Source organism: Seriola lalandi, unplaced genomic scaffold (assembly GCF_002814215.2).
Source record: "Seriola lalandi dorsalis isolate HSWRI2012SDOR001 ecotype SW California unplaced genomic scaffold, Sedor1 jcf7180002054538, whole genome shotgun sequence".
Lineage (NCBI taxonomy): Eukaryota > Metazoa > Chordata > Actinopteri > Carangiformes > Carangidae > Seriola > Seriola lalandi.
Genome location: NW_019525091.1, coordinates 812,314 through 824,433, shown reverse-complemented (window position 1 = coordinate 824,433; position 12,120 = coordinate 812,314). Strand labels below are relative to the sequence as shown.

Sequence of the window (12,120 nt, the reverse complement as noted above, 5' to 3'; positions counted from 1 at the left end):
GGTCTCTTTGATCTCTTACATTAACAACATGCTGTTTGGCAGCTGATGGTAAACTTATGGATCTCAGAGCTTTTGTAGAGCACTGCACATGAAATGTCATTATAATATAATCACGTAACATAATTAAATCTGAGTAAATGTTCACCGTGATGGATTACCTATCTCAAGCAACTGTCACGTGATGGAATATAATATCATTATTCATATCATAATGAATCATTATACTATACCATAATGCAATCATGAGATTAATAGGAATTAATGGCTGGCTGTGAGGCGGAGAGGAGAGTGCCCTGTTGAAACAACGTGTGCTCAGTCAACCTTCTCTGGATTAAAAACAGCGAAGGAACAAACTTCTCAAGTTTACTTTGGAAAATCAATAGTTTGTCTTTGAAGACAGGAGATGTTTCAAAGTGTGTTTCTTCAAGAGCGCGATGACGCACAGGTTTTACACTTTTCATACCGTGTGATTAGCTGCTTCTCTGCTTGTCGAGATCAATCAATCCATGGTAATTATTCTACTTAATGCAGCGAGGCCATTGCAAATATTCGAATGCAGCTACGTCTGAAAGCAACACCTGTGACACTCCTGTTCAGGAAGCGCTTCATCACCGCGCACCCACTTCACACGGGGAACAAAAAATATTATACAGTTGAGGATGAGAAAATATTAACGGCGCAGGAAATTACTGCCTGACTGGGAGGCATTCATGTAAGGAAGGACAAAAAGCACAAGGCCGAATCACATTCAGAGAAATAGCAGCAATGAATGTCTAGGTGTGGGCTCTCAATGCGAGGCGCAAGGACACAGAATGAGTCTGAGGGAGGCGGATACCGTAGCCTTGGGGAAATTCAGCTTGGTCAGGATGTGAGAAGGGTCGAGTTAACAGAAAAGAATACAATGGCAGTGAACAGAAAAAGAAGAGAGCAGATGAAGAGATGTTTCTGTACACTGACTATAAAAATGACAATTACTGTCACAGTTAATGTAACAGGAAACAGACAAGGACAGGATGTTGTGAGATGTTAGTTTTCACACAGACTCAGCTGTCCCTGTGCACACATGTTCGTCTGCCGCCGTAATTAAGCAACTTAATGAGACACTGACAGAAGCTGGGCAGGAGGCAGCTGGGGGATGAGAGAGAGAGACAAACACAGAGAGGGACCACCAGAGAGAGAGACAGAAAAACTATCTGAGACAGACAGAGAAACAGAGAGAAAGGCAAAGATACAGACAGACAGACAGGCAGAGAGAGAGAGAGAGGAGAGAGAGAGAGACAGGCAGAGACAAACAGAGAGAGACAGAGAAACAGGCAGAGCGAAAGGGAGAGAGAGACAGACAAAGAGTCAGAGAGAGAGTCAGACTTTGGAATGGAGGGTTACAGTCGGTCTGAACCCAGCTTAATCTCAGCCCTTACAGTTCCCTCATATTTACAGACATGACTGGATTGTGCCAGTCCCTGTCAAAAAGCCAAAACACACATCTGTCAGCACCTCGTCTCCACGCTTATGAGAGAAGTTCAGCATCCCCCTCCGATCAAACAATAAAAGGATTTGCAATGCACTGCGGATCCCGTCGCTGTGCGCGGTGACATCTCGTGCCTGCCATGTAAAGTCTTATTGACAGGTGTGTGGGATCAAAAACTGTAGCATGTGAAGGAACCAGGAATCCTGCACGCTGTCAATCACTTTCATGATGTTTTAACAGGCGTGGAAAGCTGCAAACAGACTTTATACTGAAATAGATCATTCAATGATTTTTGACAAAACAAATGTGTCAAATGGGAGTCTGGTATTTTCCGATTCAATCATGTCCAAACGTATCTTCACCAAAACTTAAACTGGTGCCTGTAGAAGTTGAAGATCACACACACACAGTGATCATTTGCATCCCCTGTGTAACTCCAACCAACTTCATTAATCCAGCCACCAGAGGGGGATTGGCATCATGGAAACAGCAGAGTATCTGCCAATACACGCACAGTTATGTACAAGCAGCCTGGTCCTCTCTCCCTCTCTCGCTCTCTCTCTCTCTCCAGCACTAATCTTTCTGACAGCCTCCCTCCATATTTTCCCTCTTCTTCTTCGATTCGGGTCCAATCCTCTCTCGCTGGGTCGCGTTTTAAAGGATTTGAGGCAGGATAAAAAGAATTTCACGGGAGCCCTCGAATCAAACCCCTTTTTTGTAAACACAACAAAAAAAAATGGGGGTGGGGGGGGTGGGCAGAATAATAAAAATGATGGTGCTACTGTACATGGAAAAGGGAGAATTAAAAACATAGCTACAATATCTCACTGAGACACACACAAAGAACGGGGTCATGGTGTGTTTATGATTCGGGCTGCTAAACTTCTAAATAAACTCCCAGAAGAAATGCCGTCTGCAGGCTGTGTCTTCTCCCAGGCTCCAACGGAACACACACTTTTATAAACTTGCATTTAATCTCTCACCCATGCTACTGTCACTGTGATGTTTATTTGTTTGCTGCAAGTTGTTTATTGGTTATGAATGTTTCATGAGAGGCCATGTTCTGTATGGTTAGCTTCTTCTGTGACTTTGAAGGAATAGTTTAACATAAATAGTTTCACAGATTGTCTCTTAATATACTTTCTTTCAGAGAGTGAGGACCTTAATACCAATCTCAGGTTTGTAATGTTAAGAACCAAGCAGGAGCCAGGGTATTGTTAGCCTAGCTTAGCACAAGAACTGAATTTCAATCGCTTAATTTCTTCAAGTTAAACAAACAAGATACAACATGTAAGCAGAACAGGTATAGATGTCTTCATGCTAAGCTAGGCTAACCTTGTCCTGACTCCAGCTTCACACTTTACGCACAGGTTGATATCAATCTTCTAAATATGTATTTAAATGTTGAGCTGGTCCTTGAAGAAAACAAAATTTGTAAATGTAAATATCCATTTTTGATTGGGTTGCAGATATAGTGTATATAGTATAAGTCAAACTGCGGGTAACCATAGCAACAGCACTTGCTGCAGTTTATGCTAGCTAACAGTTAAACACACAGAACGTAATTTTCTGACGCTACTGGTCTGTCAATCAAAACAATAACAAAAGAGTTTGATGATGTTGTGAGATAGTGTGGGATCATGGGAGTTGTTGTCTTCGCCGTCATTGCAGTCAGCTTCTCCCTCAGTGTCACTCATTCAGGAGGTTTTTACCAGGAGACGAATTATCCGCAGAGGTCTCCTCCTCTCCAAAACAAAAGGACCAGGAGAGTAAAAGCAGAAAAAACACTAAATGAAGCAGTTCATGCTGTGGACACAGGACATCTCTGAGGGGCTGTTAACGCTCAGCTTGTTTCACTGATAACTTAAGATCCAGAATAAAATCCTTCATATAGTTGAAACGACCAAGATCTAAAAAGTCTACTGTGAAAATGTAGCTTAAAAAGCTCAATTCTGATGCTTCTGGCGGGCAACGACGGCGCAGACGCATGCACAAAGAGGATATGACACCAGTGACAGGCGACCATATGAAACAGAATTTGATTAAAATTACAGATATATTCGGGTAAGCATATGTATGTACATAACTCTATAAGTTACATAATATATCTTTAAGTAATGCTAGCTCTCTGGGTTCAACTCATCACACACAATCTTTAAACAATGTCATAACAGCAACAATACACTCACAGTAACACACCCATTTCACTTTGCAGTGTTATATTCACATATCTGAACCGCTTGTCATGTGTTGTATCTTTAATTACAGTTACTGATCACTCAAAATGAGTAATCAATGATACACTGTTCTATACTTTAATTATATTTAATCACACTGAGATTCCTTTTCATTTTCTAAACAATTAGACTTTCAATGGTTTCAAAATGTTTAAGTCAAACTTAAGATATTTGTGGCTACTACCACTCGACATACATACAGCATGATGAGAAACTGCTAATTGCTAACATGAAACTTATTATCACTCAAAACCATGCTAATAATCTGTGTAACAGAGCAACCTGCCTGTAATAGGCAGCAGTGTGACCTTGACCTGAATAAGCAGCTGGATAAATGGACAGTTGAACTGATGGGTGGATCCAGCTAGCATAGCACATATAACTCAACCAGGTACGAAGTCTAGCTTTTTGGAGGCTGGACCTGGTACTAAGCTGTAGAGGCACATTAAAATTGTTATTTTATTAACATATTATAATTAAGACTGACAACCTAACCTCTCCGACCATGCCGTTCCACTCCCCATCAATGTTCTTTCCGTGCCTGCCGTTCGTCACCAGGTAAAGGTCGTAGGTGAAGCCCACGATCTTAGCGAGACGCTTCAGGACGTCGATGCAGAACCCTTTGCAGCAGTGCTTCATGGGCCCGGTGCCATCCACCACCAAACTGAAGAGATAATGTGAGAAAAGACAGATAGATGAGACAGGGAACGTGCTTTTTTTTGTGAGGTTTAACGAGGTTTTATCAAGGACGCTTTGACATGGATAGACTGCTTGTCTGTTGTAGAGATTGAAAACCAAGGAGAGTGTTGCTGGGGGAGTGAGAAAACAAACAGATGAGCGCCAAAGAGACACAAGAAGACACAGGACACTGATGGAGGACAGGAAGGTATGAATTATTGGCGAGGGACTGTGAGCGGATCGATAGCGACAGTTTGAGCTGTTGTGTTTGGAGAGGAAAGGCTCGACAGGTCAGACAGCTCAGGAGGAAAAGTGCTGCATTATTAAAACAGAACGAAACTCCATTTTGTGCTCTTGGATGTCGTCTGCGAGCAAAAAAAAAAAACAAACTCTGTAAAAGCCTCTGATGCTTCATCCAGTCAACACTTCACCCACAGAGAGCATCATGAGCAGGTCACACATATGGGAATCCAAGTACATTTAAATGACTTATCGGTCAAGTGGCTGCAGTGTCCTCCATCAGCTCTCCAACCCAAGTGCCTGTTTGATAGTCCCTCTGACACTCAGCTGTGGCCTCGCAGTGCAACTTGCACATTTGGCAAATTGTTATTACTACAAGCCAAAGTAAGGTCAAACTTAAAAATCTTTTTTTTGCCAACAAATGAAGTCCAGCGTAAGCAGAAATGGAAGGAAATATAAGGTAATTTTAAGGATTTTTAATGGTTGTAATTTGCTATGATTCAGTTCCTCTGTACATGCAAATAAATTCACATTATTAACATGATGTATTCCTGATGCCTTCAGCATTTACTCACATAGAAAGATCCTACATGATATATGACAACGTAAGTGCTCCACTTAATTATTTTATACACATCACACATGCTCTGCTAACAGTTCAGGCGCTACTTAGCTAATGGATGCATAATGTCACAACAGCACTTTCCACAGAATAGATGAATGCAGCTAGACTTGAAATCACATGTATGTGATTGACAGATGGTAAAGCAACATTTTTTTCGGCAGTGGAACAAGCTATAATCACAGCATGGACATGTAAGTATTACCTTATAATTGTGTATATGGCTAACAAGTTAGCAAACAGTTGCTTGTTTACACATCCAGAAGAAACAGAGCAACATCAGCATTCATCTGGAGCCATTCTTTCTGTCGTCCTTACAATTATTAGTGTCCGAATTCATTCTCTGTTAACTTTTGTTTCGGTGTTCATCACCTCGTGAGGAAAATATCTGGCAGCTTTAGCAGCTAAATGCTACAATATGTTCAACAGCTAGTTGCTAGGTTTATTTGTCTGCCGTGTGGCGCTGGGTGGCGCTAACCCTAACCTGTAGGGTACAGTGGGAGAGAGCTAAAATGATGATGAAAACAATACTATTGACTCCTTTTCATACGTAGAGTAATTTGATTTACTGTTAATATTAAAACACCTTATTGATTGGTACAATTTGAAAAATACTACACAGGGAGCATTTATGTTAATGACTTAGGGTAACCTGCTTCTTCCCTACAACAACTTTTATACTTTTTTTCCTTTATTAGTCATATTATGAGTCAGTTCCCAATTTTGAATTAACATATTAGGGTTGACACGCCTCTGCAACATTGCGTGGACATCGGGGGCAGTGCCTCTGGAGTGGCAAACCGGGGTGGTGGTCCCCATCTTTAAGAAGGGTGACCAGAGGGTGTGTTCCAACTACCAGGGAATTACACTCCTCAGGTAAGGTCTATTCCAGGGTACTGGAAAAGAGGGTCTGGTCAATAGTTAAACCTCAGATCGAGGAGGAGCAATGTGGTTTTCGTCCTGGGCGTGGAACTGTGGACCAGCTCTTTACCCTTGCTGGGGTGCTGGAGGGAGCATGGGAGTTTGCCAATCCAGTCCACATGTGTTTTGTGGATTTGGAGAAAGCTTACGACCGTGTTCCCAGGGGCTCCCTGTGGGGGGCACTCCGGGAGTATGGGGTGGATGGCCCCTTGTTAGTGGCCATTAAGTCCCTGTACCAAAGGAGTGTGAGTCTGGTTCGCGTAGCCGCCAGTAAGTCGGACCTGTTCCCGGTGAGGGTTGGACTCCGCCAGGGCTGCCCTTTGTCACCGGTTCTGTTCATAACTTTTATGGACAGAATTTCTAGAAGCAGCCGGGTGGTGGACGGGTTTGGGTTCAGTGGCGGGAGGATCTCGTCTCTGCTTTTTGCGGATGATGTGGTCCTCTTAGCTTCATTGAGCGCCGACCTTCAGCTCTCGCTTGGGCGGTTCGCGGCCGAGTGTGAAGTGGCTGGGATGAAGATCAGCACCTCCAAGTCTGAGGCCATGGTTCTCAGTCGGAAACAGGTGGATTGCCCGCTCCGGGTCGGGGAGGAGGGTTTGCCTCAGGTGGAGGAGTTTAAGTATCTCAGGATCTTGTTCACGAGTGAGGGTAGGATGGAGTGGGAGACAGGCGGATTGGGGCGGCGTCAGCAGTGATGCGGGCGCTGAATCGGTCCGTTGTGGGGAAGAGGGAGCTAAGCCGGAAGGCGAAGCTCTCAATTTTCCGGTTGATCTACGTTCCAATCCTCACTTATGGTCATGAGCTTTGGGTAATGACCGAAAGAACGAGATCGCGAATACAAGCAGCCGAAATGAGTTTCCTCCGCAGGGTGGCCAGGCTCAGCCTTAGCCTTAGAGATAGGGTGAGGAGCTCGGTTATCCGGGAGGGACTCGGAGTAGAGCTGCTGCTCCTCCATGTCGAGAGGAGCCAGTTGAGGTGGTTCGGGCATCTGGTGAGGATGCCTCCTGGACGCCTCCCCGGGGAGGTGTTTCGGGCATGTCCCACCGGGAGGAGGCCTCAGGGCCGACCAAGGACACGCTGGAGGGATTATATCTCTTGGCTGGCCTTGGAACGCCTCGGGATTCTCCCGGAGGAGCTGGTGGAAGTAGCTGGGGAGAGGGCTGTCTGGACCTCTTTGCTGAGGCTGCTGCCCCCGCGACCCGGATCCGGATAAGCGGGAGACGACGAACGAACGAACGAACGAACATATTAGGGTCATTTTGAAGACCAAAAGCTCAGTAAGTACTATGTTATTACATGATAGCCTAAGTACTTGACTTTAAAATGTGTGACATGTGTGATGTGGTCCTCATCAAAGGTAAGAAATGTTCAGAGTAAAATGCAATTAAGTTTAAATGCCTCAACAGGAGAAAATAAAAGCATAAAATATCTTAGCCACTGCACTAGAAAATAAGGTGTAAAAAAACAAAGCAAGTCAATTAAAGAGTAGGAAATAAAAACAGAACAAGACGACGAGCAAATCTTTAAGAAACAAAAAAAAAAAAGAAAAAACAGTGGTTAAAGACGGTTTATTAACAAAAGAGCAAACTTCTCTCTCAGCCAATAAAACTGATGGAGGATGAACTCGTTATCTTCCCATTGGCCAGGTCATGTGTTGGCAGGAAGGAAGCTTATCTTGGATAGACCAGGAGGCCAGAAAACACACACGGACGCACGCATGCAAGCACATACACACACACACACAGAGCATCTTTCTCCTGCCAGAAAAATGAACCTTGTACATAAAACAGGACAAACATTGACTATAAAGGATTCAGACTGTAAATACGACTGTGTGACACATGATATAGGATTGGGATCATGTTGCTGTTATCTTTTTGTACATATAATTTTATAAGTAAGTTGAAACTCACTGTAAACTGAAATAAATCATTCCATAGTTGCTGTGATTCAAATGTTGGGGATGCAGCAGGGATATTTTGCTCCATCATTAAAAGTCTATTGATTTTGTGTGAAAGTTATTCCTGCTGTTTCTTATCTGGATTGATTAAAAGATAATTAACCTTACTTCGCTGCGCGGTTTCAAGTTCCCATTATGGTTAAAGTAAAATCATGCTTACTCTTAATTGCGTGCTTTGATGTGGTACCATGTGACTTTTAATGTATCTACAGCTGCTGTGAGGCAACTTTATCTTCTCTCAGGGATAATTAGATTATTTTGTGATGTCTTAATCTATTGAACCCAGAGGGAAAGTCTTTCTTTAAGCCTCTGCGTCCCTGTACACAGCTCACGGAGATGGTAAAGATTTACTGGCTTGTTCATGGATGCTTGGCCAGACATCTCAATTTCTCTAGAGATCATAGCATGAGGCCTCCAGGTTTCATGGTTTCAGGATGTTCTCTATCAAACCACTTTTTGAAACTTCTTTTCCACTTTCTACTAAGGTTTATAGACTGATAAGGATTTAGAGGAAATTACTTGTTATATATAGACCCCTGTTGTGTGTGTAAAAGTGCTTCAGTCAGTTCTCAGGCAGAAAAATGTGACATCTATATTATTCTGTTCCTTTCTGCTTATGGCCATAATAAACTGCAGGTCGCCCTGTCCTCACACGTTCTTATAAATTATATTTGAACTCCGTCTACACTTATTTTCTGAGCAGTTTTTTGTTTTTCTCTCATTTTTCCTTTAGTTATATACTGAGTCATTTCAGACCTCTCATCAGCTACTCTGTGAGTCAAATTTAAACCAGAGAAAACCAGAAAATTGACTGTTCACCACTGCTGTTATGAACAAAGTGGCATTTTGCCTTATGTAATAGCCATAATGGGCAGTTTGACTGCTGTTAAAAGCCAAGAAGGTTGGAAACTATTGTTGAAAAACCACCAATTTATAATACCGCAAGACCCGGCTAATATGCAAGACAAATATTTTCGAGTGACCATTTCATTCAACCTTGAATGTTTGGAAAGCATGGGAGCATAATTTACATACACTGAAAAATTAAATTTATTATGTGCAGAAACATGAGGAAATCTGAACTAAAATCAGCAGCAATACAGCTTTAAAACCACTGTTAGACACTGGAATAATAGGGAATTTTTCAGTCTTTTGGGGGTTTGAATATTATCAGCCATTATATTCATAATTACTTAATGCAAATATATAAATTAATTTGTCATTATTTCAGTGTATTAAATAAAAATAAATATACACACCGACCATTGAGAACTGAACCTTGCACAGTTTTGATACAATGAAACGCTAAGTGTAAAAGTTTTTATTCATGTTAAAGGTGTTTGATACCTAGGGGTTGATGGTGGTATATTACCTGGAGTTGACAGGCATGCGGCAGGGTACAGAGTCCCGGATGCAGGAGCTGGTTCCCGGGTCTGCGGGCTCCACTATGACAAAGGGCCTCTCCTCCAGGGTGACCACTCTGAGGTGCTGGGAGTCATCCAGAGGCTTCAGGAAGGAGCCATAACGAGACCAGGGGTGGTAACGTAAACGCAGGTGTCCGTTCTCCCACCATCCAACCTGGAAAACACACACAAACACATATAGAAACTTTTCTAAAACAAACAAAAAAAAAGAGATGCTACTGTAGTGATTTTAATTGTATCTCAGACTGATACTAAGGCAGAATAGCCAACCAGGCACTGACACCGACTTGATCTAAATAGCAAAAATACACAGTGAAAATTAAAAGGTTGGTAATTCTCAGGACCACAAACACCCTCACAAGAGAGCAGAATAAGGCTCATAAAAACACACTGCCTCTACACACCTTTAAAAAAATCACACACACTCACACACTGCAATCACATCAAACTATGAGCAAACAAATAAAAGAACATAAACTGAATTTATATGAAGCCTCAATCAATCACAGTTAATTAAGCTACTGCTCAAGGATTGCATAGTGCCCGTCATCAAATATTGCACAATGCCCAGTTTAAATAGAAATCAAAGAAATAAAAGAGAGAAAAAAACAAAAAGATCATTAGATTACAGCAAAAGGCCCATAACCCTGTGCCCAGAGCCACAGCGTGCTTGATATCCTGACGTCCCCTGAATCATACCCTCCACTTTAGTTTTGCACCTTAGTTCTAACAGGCAGATGACTGGGAACGCAAAACAAAATGTTTGGCGTCCCTCGTGCTGTTATCTGCACCAAGCTGTGCTTTGCTGGCCACGGACAGGTAGGAGAGAGAGTGAGAGAGAGCGCTAGCTTCCGTTGTCCCCTAAATAATCTTCCCCGGGGTCCTAAAGGCATCCCCGTAACACTACCTATTGAAATGAAACACATTAACGCATTAACTTTTCAACCAAATTCACCCCGGTTTTAGTGTTGATGCCGTGACCTGCAAATCAATAAGTACATGCTTAATGAGAAGCTAAAAAAAACAGCCTCCAGTTTAAAGGGACACTCTTTAATTTGTGTCGCCATCTGTCTATTAATCGTACATTATCACTGTTTGAGTCCTCTGTTAACTCAAGCATCGAATCTTATGCTTATTCCTACAGTTACAGTATGTTTCAGAGCAGAGTGAGCTGTGATGATAGGGAGGTATAACACAACCCCGAAATATGTGTCTGCTGTATAATCAGCAGTTTGTTCATGTTAACTGAGCTAAATAATTTCCTGCTGCAACATGGTATTCTGAAATACAAACACTAAGAGAAAGACAGTTTACAGCGTCACAGTGACCTACATGTGTAAACAAATCTGCTCATGCTGACTGAGGATGTTACTGGATGGATGTGCAACCACAACACAGCAAATGTGTGAGGTATTTTGTCATTTCGTAGCTGTGGTGTTGTATATTTAGATGATATTTGCATACAACCAATTCTCCTGTGGATCATCCTGATGATGTCAGACGTGGCTGCTGGGATTTGTGAAAAAAGCACACTAAGCCTTTTTAGACACGCACACACACACACACACATGCACACGTTTTGTTTTGTTTTTTTTACCTTAGCCTCAAACAACCCCTCCAATGAAAACTCTCCAACTCTTTAACCTTGCTAATGTGTCCATATAGTGTTTGTTTTATGATACAAGACGTATGAATATGTATGTCTCCAATGTTCCCTCCGCTCTGCTCTTTCATCACTCAATCTAGCACTAGAAGTGGTGGTGGGCGGGGCAAAGACCTCATCCAGAATTTCTCAATGAGGAAGTAAGTGAAGATGTGCTTCCAGCCCCTTTGCAAAGTTGTTTTTTTACTTATTTATAAGACAAAAGCATGTTAAATAAAATGTTAATCATAGCCCAGTATGTTTACATACTATAAAACATATCTGTGGAGGGAATTTTAAAGGCTACATGCCAACAGCAAACCAGTACACTAACTGAAATCTTGCCATAATTTCAACCTTAAAACCAGGTTTAAAAACAAAAGCAAATGATTAACCTCATGGAAAACAGGGAAAAAAATGAAGGTATAGAAAGGTCCGTCTCCTCCAAACGGTCTGGAGCATGACCACTGTATTTATCTACGACAACAATACAAAACCAAACGAAACATGTCCCATTTCCCCAGTGCTTTGCACCGGTATCACTGGACTATAACAAAACAAACAAATCGAACCCCTTCCATCTCCTCAGTACTGCACGCCTCCCCCACCAGTGGATGTTACGTAGACCCCATCCCCATCCCCGAGCCCACACTCCACCCTACCTGCTTTCTGCCTAGGCCCTAAAAAACATCAATACCTAACACCCAATTGGGATGTTTTTTTTTTTCTCACTATATCTCTCTCCCTCTCAAGAAGTCAAAATATGAATCTATAACGATAACAAAAAGCTGTCAGTTGTTTTGTCCAGCCGTAGTATTGTATTCCAGGGTATTAAGTATTATCTCCTTATTCATGCAGTTTAAAGTGTGAGGGAAATATCAAATTATGCAACCTAACCAGGTCAATTGTGTAATAATATTGCCATTAA

At 42.1% G+C, this 12,120-nt stretch overlaps 1 protein-coding gene across 1 annotated transcript in view; it reads right to left on the bottom strand.

Annotated features, from left to right (window-relative positions):
• The window catches only part of grin2da (glutamate receptor, ionotropic, N-methyl D-aspartate 2D, a), a 141,373-nt gene that overhangs the window by 61,573 nt on the left and 67,680 nt on the right, over positions 1-12,120 (bottom strand). Inside the window, exons 7-8 of the mRNA XM_023414669.2 lie at positions 9,499-9,704; positions 4,201-4,369 (exon numbers count right to left, since the gene is read on the bottom strand). Of these exons, the coding sequence (XP_023270437.2) occupies positions 4,201-4,369; positions 9,499-9,704 (375 nt within the window). The remainder of the gene's footprint in view (positions 1-4,200; positions 4,370-9,498; positions 9,705-12,120) is intronic.